The 17,701-nt window shown below is 41.1% G+C and overlaps 1 protein-coding gene across 9 annotated transcripts in view; it reads left to right on the forward strand.

The window, feature by feature from the left end:
- Window positions 1-17,701, forward strand: part of hectd4 (HECT domain E3 ubiquitin protein ligase 4) — a 92,825-nt gene that overhangs the window by 70,047 nt on the left and 5,077 nt on the right. For 5 of the 9 annotated variants that reach the window (XM_080432040.1, XM_080432043.1, XM_080432042.1 and 2 more), the window contains exons 63-75: window positions 234-457; window positions 1,041-1,186; window positions 1,753-1,856; window positions 4,801-4,872; window positions 5,712-5,835; window positions 7,653-7,843; window positions 8,696-8,842; window positions 9,743-9,862; window positions 10,417-10,572; window positions 11,344-11,447; window positions 14,308-14,529; window positions 15,801-15,967; window positions 16,528-16,723. In XM_080432040.1, the coding sequence (XP_080288166.1) occupies window positions 234-457; window positions 1,041-1,186; window positions 1,753-1,856; window positions 4,801-4,872; window positions 5,712-5,835; window positions 7,653-7,843; window positions 8,696-8,842; window positions 9,743-9,862; window positions 10,417-10,572; window positions 11,344-11,447; window positions 14,308-14,529; window positions 15,801-15,967; window positions 16,528-16,723 (1,973 nt within the window). Of the gene's footprint in view, window positions 1-233; window positions 458-1,040; window positions 1,187-1,752; window positions 1,857-4,800; window positions 4,873-5,678; window positions 5,836-7,652; window positions 7,844-8,695; window positions 8,843-9,742; window positions 9,863-10,416; window positions 10,573-11,343; window positions 11,448-14,307; window positions 14,530-15,800; window positions 15,968-16,527; window positions 16,724-17,701 lie in introns of all 9 variants that reach the window. The other 4 variants (XM_080432045.1, XM_080432046.1, XM_080432047.1 and 1 more) reach the window with 2 other exon arrangements.

Below are 17,701 nucleotides of genomic sequence, written 5' to 3' on the forward strand. Positions count from 1 at the left end.
AATAGCAGATATACAAGCTCGTAGCGCGGCACTCGGTGCCGCGCTATGAGCTTGTAGATCTGCTATTTTTTAATAGCCAAAGAAATCTTAAAATGACACAGATGCGTTCCCGGATTGAGTCCTATCCCAACATTCATGTTTATTTGGTCCTCCTATCCCAAATAAAGCAGGAATGCCTAAAGAAACTCTTCATAACAAAAGCCTTATTAAATGATCTGTTTTTCTAATCCAAGGGGACAAGCTTGTACCAGGGGCCCGAGATATCCTGACGGACATCTTTAAGAGCTGCGTTCACTCCGAACAGATGTTGAGCCTCACACCAGCCAAGCCAGTTAAAGTGTCTGACATTTTCCTCAGCAAAGAGCAGATCAACTCTCAGACCCCTGGAAACTTGCTGCACGTTTTCTTCACCAACATCAGGCCTCCCAAGAAAGTGCTGGAGGATCAGCTAACTCAGGTATTAAATAGGATAGATCGTTCAATCAAACGATCCAGCACCGCCGCTATAAAATGACAAAGGTTACCAAATTTCCAACCAAATTATGAACTGAATCCAGTTGGACATTATTTTTAATAATATGTTGGAAGAAGGTGTGTTTATCACCATGAAAAGGTGACACAAACTGAAAGGTATGTAGGAAAATATAAAGTGTTGTGGGCACTTTTTTTTAAATGAGAAACAGGTTAGTGGTAAAATGGGATTCAGAATGGACAGTATTTCCAGCAAGTATTATAATGGAGAGCAGCAAGGCATTATGGTTGTGGTTATGTAAAATATATATTATATATATATATACACCAATTGGTATATGGTTATATGCAGAGAAGGCGGTGTGTGTGGCATACCAAAAGTCGGTCGCTGTGACCCTATAAAACCGAATCACAACCACTGCTTTGTCTGGTGGGAGATTCTAAGAATGCCCTGCTAGATTTTGCTATGTTTATCCTATTGTAATCTTTCTAGTATTGTCAGAGCATTTACATTTTGTCCGAACACAATATTATTTCCCAGTGAATAAACAAAAGTGTCCCTTCCACAGATTCTGAGAAAGTATGGCACTCCCAAACCCAACAAGAACAAGTACAGTAAGGCAGGCAAAGAGCAACACCAGGGCAAAGTGGTGAGCACCAAACGACCCATCACCAAGCCTCCCACCAAGGAGAAATCTGTACTCAACAGTGTCAGGTGAGTCTTTCAACCCTACCTCTCCACCCTCCATCATCATGTCCCCTCCTACTCCCTCAGTTCTAGTGATGCCAACCTCCTGGAGACCCCCAGTACCAAGTGCCGAAACTGAGAGAGAGATGGGGCATATTCAGTTGCTGCCCCCTCCCTAACCACATCAAAGATGCCCCCACCCTCCCATCCTTCAAAACCCACCTCTTCAGACTTGATATCCCCTGCTAACCCCTACCTACCCCCCTTGTCTTTACTTATTTGATTATCTACCCAATAAAGTTTATTTCTCTTTGTTTTATCTTTCCCATGTAAAGCGCTATTTAAATCTGAGGTGTTATTCCCCACACTGCAATATTAAGCACGTTTTTTTTCTTCCACGCTTTGTCGGATATGTTTCCAATTGGACTCGGTTATAATTGAGCAAATGTGTTACTTAAAACCTGTAACCTGAAGAAATTAAGCAAATATGTTCTGTAACTTAGTGACTCAATCAAGCTCACTTCGGTACTCGAACACCCAGGCTTTGAGGAGCATTGCGTCTATAATCATACCAGTGTGTTCGTCTCTGCCAGGACTGCGTTGAGCGAGAAGAAGGCTGTTCTGAAGCCCAAGTCTCCCGAGAAATCAAGACCTGATGAGAAAGACGTGGAGAAATCTCCTGCCAAGAAGCCTGAAGGTAAGGCCATGATCTGCAACGTTTAGTTAGTAACACAGACATCAAATTAAAACAAGACTGTCACATCTTCATACGGACAGAAGGTATAATAAAGAGGTTAAATAATTATGCAGATTAGAGCATTTAGGGGAAACAACAATGGTTCCCCTAAATGCTCCTGAGATAGATTTAATATAGTTAATTTCCTTCCACGATGCCACATAAGCTCTTAATTTTTTTAATGAGTGTATTTCTATTGCAGACATGTTCTGAGGAGGAGTCCTTGTTCTGTTGTCAATTTATGTTTTGTTGTCTGTGCCTCAGCCATTGTTCTTGCTTGGCTCACTGTGACTGCATTTGCAAACGTGGGAATCTTCTAGCTATCCTGGTGGTTTGACATGGCGGGCCATATTTTCTCCGGTGCCTCGCCCATTATCCCTAAACTTCTTTGGCATTTTTTACTATTTTTAAAAACATTTTCAAATAGTTCAACCAGCTGATCTACATCGACACGTTGTGAGCTTGTAGATTGGCTATTTGAACTATTTGAAAATGTTTAAAAAAATAGTAAAAAATGCAAAGAACTTTGGGTAAGGCACCAGCAAAAATAGGGCCCAGAGTCTAAAACCTAATGTCGTAAATCACAGATTTTCAGCAAGCAACACTGTTGTGCACTTTAACCACATTAACCTTGGCATACCTGTTTTGGGCATATCATTAAAGGCGAAAAAAAGTAATTACGCTGCACAAACACCATCGTATGAAGTATACACTCGGGATTAAGTGTTAAAAAACACTTCACACATTTTCAACCTTATCTTCGTATAATTGGTCCCCGCCAATGTTCTCTATAAGAATGCACCATTTCTATCTCTGTCTCTACTCGCTCTGTGGCTCAGAGGTGGGCTGTGGACAGTTCGGAAAATAATTGCAGTAACAGACGCTTTTATGTGCGTGTGCTAACTTTTTAGGAAGAGAAAGGCTTTAGTTTCCATTAGCTTGGCATCCCCATCTATGATGTTATTGGTAGGCAGGTTTTCAGAACTGTCTACAGCCCACCTCTGAAACACAGAGCGAGAGGACAGAAATGCTGCCCTCTTATAATGAGCATTAGTGTGGACTGTATATGAAGATAAGGTTGAAAATGGGTGAAGTGCTCCTTTAAGCGGACCATGTCGTGTCCTAGGAGCGTTGTAAGGGGCTTGAAATGTAGGATAAGTACAAAGCAACACGGCGTGTCTCTTCCATAGTGCAGGGAATCATTATCGCCAAAGAACCAATTTCCAAAGAAAAATGTTAATTTCCCGCACACACTAATCACCTTATTGAAAGAAATGTCGTCCTAAGGACCTTTCTCAAGACATTCCAACTATAAAGTGACATAGTGCTAGCCTGGGATCCAGCCTGATTCACTACGTTCGGCGGATTCTTTTTTTCTCGAAAAACTAAAAATCCACCGAACATAGTGAATCAGGCTGGAATCCCAGGCTAACGTAGTGCTGAAATACAGCCCATAATCACATGATGGTCCACAGCTGTGTTGGAGGTGTTTCCACAATCACACGCACGCACACGGGCGCACGTTCACCCTTTCAATATTCCCTCAGCTATCATAACCCATTCTTTAAAATGTTTTCTAAATAAATAAATCACGATTTAAAAAAAATAGCAGATCGGATTTTTTACACACTTGACAAGATGCCTTAAAATTCCTTTCAATTAACTCATTCAGTGCCTGACTTATTTCTGGCAGTTTGGCTCTGAGTGCCAGAGCCAAAATTCATTGTAAAAAAAAAGTGCTTAGGAGCCGAGATACTGCCTTTTTAAGAAGTTAAACAAGAAGTGAATGGAGCAGAACATTTTCAAATCATGATATCTTGGGTTCTGAAAAAAAAAATTCGTCTTAGACGTCCAGTGGCACAGGGCTTATGATACAACGGACGTCTTAGACGTCGAGTGGCACTGAATGAGTTAACAGATGTCTAAAAAAAAAAGAGAGAGAACGAGGTTAGTGCTAAAATAGGATTCAGCTGCAGACAGTATTTCTAGCAAGCATTCTAATGGAGAGCAGCAAGGCATTATGGCGGTGGTTGCAAACTTTGTTTGCATAGTTTGGGGCTACATCTGTGCCCACAGCGTTACCAGTAGAAAACAAAGTCATTTTTTCAGTTGCTTCTACTAGGGATTTCAAGATTTAATTTGTTATCCAAAAAATGGTTTAATTCTTCTAGACCAATGGTTTCAAACTTGTAGTGCCCAAGACACAACAATGGTCAAGTGAAAATCTCTAGTTTTCGTAGCCGGAAGTAAAAAATAGCCGATTTTTTTTTTAAATACAAAATTAAAGATGTTTGTGTAGAGCCTAACGACATGCCCAAAACATGGACGCCAGGTGGAAAGGTGGTTAAAATATTTATTTTTACATTGCAGAATTTGCCTCTGTGTTGGGGAATGAGTGAGCACAAAGTACTGATATAGTACACAGCGTTTAGGAATCACTGTAGAATAGTTACAAAAACGTTTTAGTATAAAACATACAGGTCAATTATAAAACGTCCTATTTAGAGATTTAGCAGTAGGTTGGGTCCGATATGCTTTCAAATGTGAACTTTCTCAATAGCAGTATATTAGTGTGAGGTTGTAGATCTGTTATTTTCAAATAAATTCTTGGGGGGAAATTATAATAAGCAAACCTGGCAACACTGGTTGGGGGATGTTTCATACAGTATGTGCAAAATGGACAACTGGACTTTTTACATTTCTAATTTTAGAAAAACTGTTCCGCCATTCTAGTCTTCAAAGTTCTAGCTGTCATGCCGATGCGTACTTTACCACAATGACACTTGATGAGGTATAATATACCTCAATTTACTGTATAACTACTACTGGAGTCATAATATGACGTTATGAATAGTAGTTATACAGAAAATTGTGCCCAGAATCTTGTACTCTTTTCCTGTTACAGGATGGAAGAAGGAAATGCACTTAGTTGTGTGTTGGCATTGTGTGCATCGACCACATAATAAATTACCTTCCGGTAAGGGTGACAACAACAGTTGAGATGGTTTATGGAAGTTGGTAGTATGGAGGCAATCTGAGTGTACCAAACTGTCTATAAGGTTTCTTCCTCTACAAAATGGTTCTCCTCGAAGGTTCTTTTACACCACTGTTTCCCAAACACTGGGTCGGACAAATGTTTATGGGTCGCGAGTAAATATCCCCCTTTTTTTCATTTCCTACATAAAAAAAAATATATATATATTGTTTCAAAAGTTTAAACAAATAAATCACAACTTTTCATCAATTGAAAACAATTCCAAATGTTTTCCAAAAGTATAAGTCCAACATTTTTTAAGAAGTAGTGAAAATAGCAGATCTATAAGCTCACGACGAGTTCTGAGATGTAGATCTGCTATTTTCACAAGTTTGGGTCCCGGGGCAAACGTCTAATTTCTCTTTTTGGGTCTTAAGTTTGGGAACCACTGCTTTACACAGTTCACCAGCTTGTGGGTTCACTAACTGCACTCTGGACTTTTGTTTCCTTTGGGCTTGAAATATGTTAGGCACCAAACTCAGAATGAATAATGATATTTCCTTTTAATCCCTTAAGACCGGGAACGCATCGGTGTCATTTTAAGATTTCTTTGGCTTTTCAAAAATTAGCAGATCTACAAGCTCATAGCGCTGCACCGATTGCCGTGCCATGAGCTTGTATACCTGCTATTTTTTGAATAGCCAAAGAAATCATAAAATGACACAGATGCGCTCCCGGTCTTAATGGATTAAAGAATAATAATATAATACATATTTTACTACAACATTTTTGTCTTGTTACAAACCCAGCATCTCAGAGCCACTGTCTGCGTTCTCTTCCAGTCCCAGAGGAGAAGTACCTCACGTTAGATGGCTTCCATAAGTTTGCGGTGGACCGCGCCAAGCTGGACATCCGTAGCGTGTGGAGGGCCATTCTGGCGTGTGGTTACGACCTGCACTTTGAAAGGTGAGACCACGGCCGTCCCCAACCTCCACCCCGACCCCAACCCGGTCATATTTAACATTCCTCATTGACACGCGCTGCGATTGTGTGTTACGCACCCATGACATAAGAAACTCCTTTACATGTGTTCAGTTGCGTATACACTCTTAGCAATAATATTTGGTAACACTTTCTACGAAGCCCATTTCTATAATTCATCATAAACATACCTATAATAATCCATTACAATATGCTTATAACGCTGTATAATTATAGTTATAAGCACTCATAAGGACTCGTAATGCTTTATGACAATAATCATAATACATTATAAACCATTTTTGACTTATACGGTCAGTATCATAATGTTTCAATTTTTTTGGGCACGTTCATGTGTATTATAATTCTCATATTATTGTATACGCAGTGTTATAAGCAGATTATAATGCATTTATACTTGACCTTTATAAAATGCTTGATAAAAATGTGTTATGATTATTGTTATAATAAAGCATCATGAGTACTTGTGAAAATGCATTATAATTATGTTAATAATGCATTATGGACATGGGCTTCATAGAAAGCGTTACCATACTTTTTTCTTTCTTTCTTTTTTTTTAAGTAAATGTTTTTTTCTTTTTGATTTATAGTACCTATTATTTTAATGAGGTACTTGACAGCAAATAGATAAAACTGGGCCATTATGTACGGGTGACACAGTTACTGTAGCTTCATAGTGCGAGCTCTTAATTAAATAATAGAAGAATTCTGGTCCTGTTTCAGGTCCTCACAAAATGATGCGTAGTTTTGCGAGCTGGTTCAGGCAGATACACTCCAGAAGTTTACATAATAATAACCAAATGGACTCTTACATTTGGTTATTATTAACCAAATGGACTCTTACGGGTTAAAATGATGTAGCAGATGTGAAGATAAAACCAGTTCCGGAAACGGTTCCAAATGTGATGGAACCGGTTCCGGGTTCCTCAATGTTGGATCCGGTTTCTGGATCCCAAATCTATACTGTATGTGCCGTGTCTCCAACACACGGCGATGTCAAGCAGCTGACCAGTTTAGCGGTCTATTTAAGCTCACCTCGTTCACTGTTGTTCCTCTTGCGGTCAGTGTCACTGAAGGTTGGTATGCACTTATGCTTGTTTGCTCCAACCACCACCCCAGCACTTAAGCTTGTTTGCTCCAACCACCACCCCAGCACTTAAGCGTGTTTGCTCCAACCACCACCCCAGCACTTAAGCGTGTTTGCTCCAACCACCACCCCAGCACTTAAGCTTGTTTGCTGCAGAGCCCACTGGTGCTGGGGTGGTGGTTGGAGCAAACCGGTGCATGCCAACCTTCAGGGACACTGACAGACTGGTGCTGGGGTGGTGGTTGACGCACGCACGCACGCACGCACGCACGCACGCACGCACGCACGCACGCACGCACGCACGCACGCACGCACACAGACAGACAGACAGACAGACAGACAGACAGACAGACAGACAGACAGACAGACAGACAGACAGACAGACAGACAGACAGACAGACAGACAGACAGACAGACAGACAGACAGACAGACAGACAGACAGACAGACAGACAGACAGACAGACAGACAGACAGACAGTGTCCTTGCCCTTAAATGGTTGTCTTCTAATGTGTTGAGCAGGGAGTAAGTAAACATCAGCAGAGCCTGAACATCAAATATAATATTCACACTTGTATTTGCATTTTATAAATGAAATGTTTCAATCTATTCACAGTCTAATCTATGTTTGACAGAACAAATGTATATACATAAGCAGCAGCAGCCACTGAAATGTATTGTCATCTGTGCTCCAGGTGTACCTGCATAGACACTCGCCACGCCCAGAAGGCCAGCAGGAAGTGGAGTCTGGAGATGGACGTGGCGCTGGTCCAGTACATCAACAGGCTGTGTCGTCACCTGGCCATCACGCCGGCGAGGCTTCACCCGCACGAAGTCTACCTGGACCCCAGCGACGCCGCCGACCCACGCGTGACCTGTCTCCTTAGTAAGCAAGCACATTAGCGCTTTACCTAGGCCTGTCGCAAATATCGCCTAATCGCAAATATTTCAGATAATCGTAATTCTTTTTTGCATAATTGTCATAATCATTTCAATGTTAAAAATGTTAACTCTTTGACTGCCAGATGTAATAGTGTGCCACTGCTGCCAGCGAAAAAGAGCGATTTTACTGTACCTTTGAAAAATCATGGAATATTCTCTGTGACCTCCATCCTCACGGAGAATGCCTCATTACACGCACAGGGTTGTCGTTGTAAACACTGACAATTATTATCCGCACGGGGTAATCCATTGCACAGTTGTGGCCGTTTGAATTCAGCTCGTTTTTGCCGTAAAGCAAGAGGAACTGAGATATAGCGATTTCCCCATAGGAAATAAACAGGAAGTAAATGAGCTTTTTTTTTTTTTTATTACGTCAATTCCGGGTCTGTTTTTTATTCATAATGTTCAACGACAGAAACACAATTAAATCGTTAATCGCAATTATTTGAGTGACAATTAATAGCCAAGTACAATTTCATAATCGCGATATCCCTAGTTTTTTAGATATATATTTTTTTGCCCTTTTTGTCTTCATTGATAGTGTAGATAATTACAGGAATCAGGGAGAGAGAGACGGGGATTGCCACGCAGCAAATGCCGTCAGGAACGGGATTCGAACCCGCGACACGCTGTCAGGCTTGCATTCGAGCCTATATGTGGTATTGTATGCGCCTGGACCGCTAGGCCAGCGGGAGCTCCCGACAGCCCTAGTTTTTACCCCTCTGCAAGCTTGCTTACTCTGCACACTTGTTTACACAGCGTGATTTATGTTTGTGGTGGTGTTTGTGTTTCATAGACGTGCCTGTGGAGAGCCTGCGTTTGCGCTTCGCCCTGCTGCAGTCTCTCAACAACACCCTGGAGAGCTTCTTCCTTCCACTGGTGGAGCTCAGGCAAACACTCACCTATCAGAACAGCATCGCAGCGCTGCTGTGTGAGGCCAAAGGTGAGTGGAAAAACATCTACAATATGCCTCGGCACACATCTAGAGAGGTCAGGGGGGATAATGCCCCGATTTGGAAAATGGCAACATCTACACAATCTCACAAGGCACCCGACGCGAAGCTTAAAGCTGCAATCCGTGAGATATGAACAGCGCACTTGACAGGGTGAATGAATGTGATATTTGCAATTTACAATTTTGGCATTTAGTAAGAAGCTCTTAATATAGAGCGATTTACAGTAAGCAATGAAAACACGAGGTAATACATAAAAATGCATAGAAATAGTAATCTAGGATCATAGGTAAACCAATAACCTACTACAGTATCATCAGTATAAAAAAATATATAATCTGTTTGAAATTAAATTAAAACTATACACACTATAGGATGCCAGGTCTGCAAATGAACCTGGCATCCGTCTACATACATTACTACGTAAAATGTAAATTCTACATCTAAATGACATTTTAGCCTTTGCATAAGCCTGCAAGGTCGTCAAGGCTAGGGCATGTTATCAGCCTGAATCCTGCTTATTACACGGTTGATTAAGAAAGAGATCAATCGTTTGACACAAAATATAACCAAACCATTTTCTATTAAATCAATCAATCTTATTGATCTAAGAAATATTTCATTGCGTACGGTAAAGAAAATAGTTTATGATTATGCCAGTGAGGTCCACCCAGCTTTCCATGCAGCTTTAAAACAAACTATGTAGGTCAGGTGTGAGTGCTGGTGTATCAGCGTGTTCACCTGAATGGGTGGGAATCCTCCATGATAACATTTGACATGTACAGTACCTGTACATGTCAAATGTTATCACGGAGGATTCCGTTCTAAGATGTCTGAACCGGAAGAAAGATACTATTGTTTTTGTGCTCTCTGCTGTGCGTTTATTACAGGCCTGGTCTACTACGACACCAAGGTGACGGTAATGAACCGAGTGCTGAACGCCACCGTGCAGCGGACGGCCGACCACGCCGCCCCAGAGATCACACTGGACCCTCTGGAGATTGTGGGAGGTCAGCATTTATTGATTTATTTTAACCATATGATGAACCCTAGCGTCCCGATTCTGGGGGGCGAACATTTGGCGAAAATAGCTGATATACAAGCTCACAATGTGACACATTGTGAGCTTGTAGATGTAGATCAGCTATGGATGTTTAGTGTAGAGAGGGAAAAAGGAGGGGGGCTAATATAGACACCTGGGGGTCTATATTATACTGTATATAGGGTTTAAGTGGTTAAAGGGATAGTTCACCCCCAAAATGACTTTTTTTCTATCGATTAGTCACCCCATGGAGACTTGAATTCATGGATATATTTTTATTTTTGTCGCATTCCTAAGCCAATAATTTGATGACCGGCAGCGGTTCCGGTAGGAGACGCAAAGAGTCTCCTTTGTATTGGCTTAGGAATGTGACAAGGAATGTTTTTTTTTGGGTGAACTATCCCTTTAATGCCACTTTATGTTGTTTGTGCTAAAACCAGACAACCATTTTATATACGATCTATATGTGTGTGTGTGTGTGTGTGTGTGTGTGTGTGTGTGTGTGTCGCATGTGCACCACAGGAGAGATTCGAACCTCAGAGAACACGTACTACTGTCAAGCGGCACGTCAGCTGGCGTGCGTGCCCTCGTCCCAGCTGTGCGTCAAGCTGGCCAGCGGGGGAGACCCCACCTACGCCTTCAACATCCGCTTCACCGGAGAGGAGGTCCACGGTACAAGTCAGTACAGTACCCCTCTGTTTATCTCCATTTCACTGCTGCCTTAGTTACACTATCTTTAGTTGGGAGTGGTTTTGTTGATTTTTTTTTTCTGTTTTTCCAGCCCAGACTCCATATCAGATTGTGATTTTCTTTTGTTTTTCCAGCTCACAGAAAATTCTTATCTCCACTTTTGATGTGTTTTTTTTCGTAAATGAATGCCCTACTTCATACTCAGTGGTGGAAAAAGTACTCAAATGTTTTACTTATGTAAAAATATCAATACTGCAATATAGAAATACTCTGTTCCAAGTAAATGTCCGGAATTCAAAATTTACTTGAGTAAAAGTACAAAAGTATTGGCATCAAAATGTACTTAAAGTACCAAAAGTAAAAGTACTCATTATGCAGAATGTCCCGTCTCAAGTTTTCAAATGTATAAAAAATATTTTGAAAATAGACGATCTACAGTACAAGCTCACAATGCGTCGCATCGCGACACATTGTGAGCTTGTAGATCGGCTATTTTCAAAATATGTTTAGAGCTGAAGTAGTTAATGTAGGTTTTGTAGTAATAATCCAAATCTACAGTACAGTAGGCCTACTTACAGTAAGTAAATGTACTTAGTTACTTTCCACCACTGTTCATACTACAGTGTCACATAAAGATTGCAAAAGATAGCCGATCTATGCTGCGATGCGTTTTGAGCTTGTACTATAAATTTGATATTTGAATCCTGAAAAGTAACAGTTTTGGACATCAGATAGTGATAAACATGTGTCTCCCCACAGGCGGCTCCTTCAGACACTTCCTGTGGCAGGTGTGTAAAGAGCTCCAGAGCTCAGCTCTCTCCCTGCTGCTTCCCTGCCCCAGCGCTGCAGCCAACCGGAACAAGGTAAACCAGCAGCACTTCCCTCAAACACCACATAATATTCACTATTCTGCACTGTGGGGAAATGTAAAGCGTGTGTGTGTGTGTGTGTGTGTGTTATTCCAAAGCCAATTGTTTCGGGGGGGTGCGCTCATTTTGGTTAACTCAATGTCCTGTGTATGTGCAAAGGATGACTGTATAGATAGATAGATAGATGTTCTTTATTATAGTGTCCTGCAGTGGTCGAAAAAGTACTCAAGTTTTTTACTTAAGTAAAAGTATCAATACTGCAATGTAGAAATACTGTTACAAGTTAAAGTCCGGAATTCAAAATTTACTTGAGTAAAAGTACAAAAGTATTGGTATCAAAATGTACTTAAAGTACCAAAAGTAGAATGCAGAATGTCCCAGTTCACAAGTTTTCAAGTGTATAAAATGTAGAAAAATCTTAGCCAAAGAAATCTATAAAAGATGACACAATCTATGCTTTCTCGGTCCTAATGGATTATCGGAGCAAATTTGAAAAACTGTGCTCCTAAATTCTAACCAGCATGACGTAACATGTACAACGAGGGGTCAAAATACACAGGAAGGTTATAAAGTCTCCACCCTTCAGTAGGTCAGTCTGACTATCTATCCCTCCTCCTCCTCACCCCAGCATAATGACCTCTCAGCAAAACAAGGTCCTGTGTGAGGGACATGTAAAGCCTGAGGGGGCTTCAACTCCATTACAGGACTGTTTTGAGCGTACTCACTGGGATCTATTTTCACAACAAGATGACTGTACATCATCCACTGTGCTGTTTTATATACAGAACTCTATTGACCAACATAAGTTGCTTTCCAAACAATGAACCTCGGTTAACTAGGGAGTCGTTAAGTTTGTGGATGACATCACTGTAGTAGTTGGACAGATATAAGACGGAGATGAGTCTGCCTAGAGAGATGAAACGCACAACCTGTCAGAATGGTGCTCCATTATCAACTTAACCTGTTCAATCCGAGAACGCATCTGTGTCATTTTAGATTTGAGCTATAACCATTATTTTATACTTTGGGCTATTAAAAAATAGCAGATCTACAAGCTTGTAGCGCGGCCCTCGGTGCCGCGCTTGTAGATCTGCTATTTTTTGAAAAATCTTGAAAATCTGTGCAAATCTTTGAATATGTTTTTTAAAGCGAACATTTTAAACTAAAATCTTTCCTTCTTGGGGTCCCTGGAACAAAATATTTTCAGATCGGCCAAATACGTATCACTCGGTGCCGCGCTATTAGCTTGTATATCTGCTATTTTTTAATAGCCAAAGAAATCTTAAAATGGCACAGATGCGTTCCTGGATTTAATGGGTTAATGTAAGACAAAAGAGCTCATAATTGACAAAAAGAATCGGGAACGTGCTCCCTTTTACAAATGGAGGACGTTTGGTGGTGAGAGTCAGTTCCTACATGTAGGTACACACATCTTCCAGGACCTCAAATGGACTGCCAATAACAACCTCTCTAGTGAGGAAGGCACAGCGGCGGCTCTATTGTTTTAAGAACACTGCTGAGAGCTAACCTGTCGTCCAGCAGCTACTGTTGTCTTTCTATCGCTGCCATATCCAAAGCATACTCACCCATGTAATGTTGGTGTGGTAACTTAATCTAGCTGCACTGTGGAAATCACAGCAATGGGGGAGTGTTTTTTGTGGTTTTGCATAGTTTGGGCTTTCGAAATAGACTAATAGTCATTAAAATGCAAGATGGGTGATTCCTACTCTGCAAGTACAGTATGTCACTGTGATAGAATGACAAACAGTGAATAACCAATTCACAGCGAGCGGTCAATGTGCTCCATTTGCAGTAATCACCCCAGCTGATGTTGCTTGTGATTTTGTGAAGTTAGTTACGACTTTGATTCAAACTTTAAATGACGCACCGCCGCTGAGCTTTGTTGGGATTATGGGATTTAAACAATTGATGTTAAGTTACAATGTTCCAGGCATCATGGAAAAGCCAAGTTGGCTAATAGTGCAACAGCAGGGCTGGGCCAGTAACTGCTGAGAAACAGCTGTCAGGCTTGCTAGCGCTGCTGCTCCAGTGAACTCCTCTTCTGGGAGAAGAAGAGGCGGTGGTTCCGTATATCTGTTCCATCACTTACGTCATTGAAAACACAATTCCACATTCCGTAAATAAATCTTCACTACTGGTTGGTTTAATGACCAACATATGAAAACAGGGGCTTCTTTTTGTTAATCATTAGCGGCATTAAAATGTAATCACACTTCAATGTTATTTTCAGCCAATTTGGACTGTTGTCCTAAACCAGTTTTACAAAGTGGGGGGAGTGCCAATTAGGCCTGCCACAATTATTACTAATCGTCTAATCGCAATTATTTTTGCATAATCGTCATAATCGTTTCCATGTTGAAAAGTTTTCACACATTTTCAAATATTTAAAAAAAGCATAAATACCAGATCTACAAGCTACAACGCGTCACTTTGTGGCGCGTTGTAAGCTTGTACATCAGATATATATATTTTTTTACATGTATAAAACTATTACATTTGTCAATAATTTCTTTGTATGTTTCAGTTATTTGTCATATCTGCCCCATGTGCAATGTTTGATTACGAAGCCTAATTGGCTTCATATATGCCATAAATGCCAAACACACGCAATTATTTGAGTGACAATTAATCGTCAACTTAAATTTGTAATCGTGACAGCTCTAGTGCCAATTGCAAAGGAACAGAAAGCCCATGTGTTAGTGCACGTGGTTCTCAAAGTGGGGTCAAGTGGACCCTTACAGGTTCTGTAAGTCTTGAGTCATGGGAAAGTCTTTGAAATTAAAAGGTTTGTGAAGCACAGTGTTAACGTGTTTGTTGTTGTTTTTTCACACAGGGTAAATACATCCTGACGCCGTGCCCAATCAGCTACACGGAGGAGCAGCTGCTGCACTTCTTCGGCCAGCTGCTGGGCATCGCCATACGAGCCGACGTGCCGCTTCCCCTGGACCTCCTGGGCTCCTTCTGGAAGGGTCTGGTGGGAGAGCCCCTGGACCCCGAGCAGGACCTACAGGAGGCCGACCTGCTCACTTACAACTACGTCAAGAAGTTTGAGAATGTAAGAGAGATTGTTCCCATGTTTTTTTTTTTGCTAAAAATGTTTATTGCTTTTTTAATACACATACAAAATATAAATATAAAAACAAACAATAAAACATCAGACACAACATTATAAAATACATTTTAAAAATGGAGTTTACAAAGACAAAATAAGAACATGATCGAAGGAATCGCCTCCTGGCCATCGATAGCCTCCTAACAAGGAAAGGAAAGACACCATGTACGTTGAAATAACATTCGTGAAAACACTAGTTACCAGTGGCACTAAGACATTAGTTAGGACAAAATGCTGGCATACAGGGAGGCTAAGGCTGGTATGGAGATCCTCCAAGCACAGTGGCGGACAGCGTAGGTCCAATATAAACTAAATATGGATCCCAGATCTTATAGAAAGTGTCCAACTTGGAATGCAACATACATGTAATGTATTCACAAGGGATACAATCCATTAGAATATTATGCCACGATCTTTTGGATGGAGCAACGTCCTTGATCCAGAACAAAAGAATATTCTTTCTGGCAGTGAACGTTAGCAAGTTGAATAACCTTCTGTGTTTGACATTTACAATGTGACCATCTGGGAGACCAAGTAGAAGACACATGGGATTTAAATCAAAAGGAACACCAAAGATAAACTAAAGTTCTGTTACGATATCGGACCAATAGTTCCGAAGCTTCACACAGGACCAAAGGCAGTGAATGTAATTACCAATCTCTGTCTTGCATTTAAATTGTTCCCATAACGTTGTTGTTCCCCCCGTTCTGAAAGCTGCATCTCAGTTCTGTTCTGTCCCGTGGTTCTCTCAAAGTGTGGGGGTCCGGGGACCCCCAGGGGGTGCTTGAGAGGGGTTCCAGGATGTCCCCAGCCAAATGAATAGTTAGGAACCAAATTGACCCTTATGTGTCTGTTACTCAGAGATCTCTGAGTTAAATTAACACTAATGATACTACAGACTGTAGATTGGGGGTCCCGGAGATCAAAATGGGGGTCCATGGCATAATGCTTTATCAAACTGGGCGTCCTTGAAATGAAAATGGTTGAGTATCACTGCTATAGCCGTAAAAAATGGGGGTCCGTGGGGCTAATGTGTCAATTTGGGGTGACCTTGACGCGTGATTTTTTTTGAGAACCACTGCTGTACACGTCCTAAATAATGATGTCGTTCCACACCACTGCTATGAGGTGTACAGCTTATATAGTACCAGCAGCAGCAGAAGAATACAGCATCTCTACTCTTAACGCTGTGGGTAATCCCAACCCTGCTGTAGGTGAGCGATGAGGCGGAGCTGGAGGCCCTGTGTGCAGAGATCTCCTCTCAGCACCACTCAGGAGAGAGCCCCGACTCCCCCAGCAGGCCCTGCTGCACCTTCACCTACGTCACCATGACGGGAGAGGATGTGGAGCTGTGTCAGCGAGGCCGGAGTCTCAGCGTCAGGTATGATGAGCTTCTCGTATGCATGTTTTTTTTTATATATAAATATATATATTTGTCTGTAGACCACTAATCAAGCTGCAATCCGTAACTGAAATAAGTTACGGATGAGCTTGTAGATCTGCTATTTTTGAAAAATCATGAAAATTTGTGCATATCGTTGATCTTTTTTTTTTTAAGCAAACATTTTTAACTCAAATCTTTGCTTCTGGGGGTTCCTGGAACAAAATATTTTGAGATTTGAGACACTTTTAGAATCGGCCTCGGGTCTTAATGGGTTAAGGTACATTGTGTGCATAATGAAATGATGCTCAACTTCTAAATGACTGTACAGTAAAAAATATATATTCACATAGTTCCAAATATACTAAAAATGGCAAAAATTAATGTAATGACTCAAAAAAAAATCGTCTGGTAAAAAAAAAAAAGAATTCTTTTACATTTTTCAGGTTTTCAGGGTGCAAAATATATCTTCCAATGCACTTTTTGAGGCTGAGATTTTGATAGACTTTGTATACATGCTGTATGGCCCTTTCATCTTTTTGTGTGTGTGTGTGTGTTAGCTGGGAGAACAAGGACGTGTATGCGCGGGCGGTGCGCGGCCTGCGTCTGAGGGAGCTGCAGAACGTGGAGTGCATGACGGCCGTGCGCGCCGGCCTGGGCTCCATCATCCCCCTGCAGCTGCTCACCATGCTCAGCCCCCTAGAGGTGGAGCTGCGCACCTGCGGCCTACCGTACATCAACCTGGAGTTCCTCAAGGTAAGCCACATTAACGTATGATGAATGATTACACAAGTTTGGAATGTGTTTCATGGGTTAAAGAAATGACATTATTTAACCCGCTTGAGACCTGTTTTATACTTTGTCGTATGATGGTGTCTTGCGGAGAACATGGCCGATCTGCTATTGTTGAAAATGCTATCATATAGGCCAGTGGTTCTCAACCAGTGGTCCGGGTACCACCAGTGGTCCTTGAGGGGGTTCCAGGTGGTCCCCCAGCTAAATGATGGAGAGTTGGTAACCAAATGGACCCTTATTAGATACCCTTTAACTCTTGAGAGCGTAAAATGAAACCAAACGGACCCGTTAGGGTCCGTTTGGTTTCATTTTACGCTCTCAAGAGTTAAACTATTGTTAAACATCTGCATTACTTAATTTAGAGAAGTCTACACAATTAGTGAATGTAGAAGAATTGTTAATTTGACAAAATCTTATCCAACGATAACAAAATATTCAAAGTCTTGGGGTCTGAGAGTCTAAATTTCATCAAACGGTGGTCCGTGGCTCAAATGGCGAATAAATAATGGACCTTGATATGAAAAGGGTTGAAAACCACTGATATAGGCGACATCCTATACGATAACATAAAATAAGGATATTAGGTTGAAAGGGGTTAACTTATACCATTATCATTCCTTGGAAATGTGTGGTTTGTGTATTTTGTTACTGTATAGTAGGGTGGCATTGTGCATGGCATATACTGTATAAAAATAGTTTTATTATTATTGTTATTATTATATACTTTATGTGATTTGAGTATTTTATCAGTGCATATATACAGTAGATGGGCATTGTGCAGGGTATATACTGTATGTGTTCCTAATATCCTGTCCTGTGTTTGTCCTCAGCACACTAAGACAAAATTCCATTGCGACCCTGGGTGATATACTAGTATAAACTATACAATCTTTGAACCTTACAGTATCAGTCATATTAAACCCTGTGTAACCCCCCGGT

Source organism: Gymnoscopelus braueri (assembly GCF_963280865.1).
Source record: "Gymnoscopelus braueri genome assembly, chromosome: 7".
NCBI lineage: Eukaryota > Metazoa > Chordata > Actinopteri > Myctophiformes > Myctophidae > Gymnoscopelus > Gymnoscopelus braueri.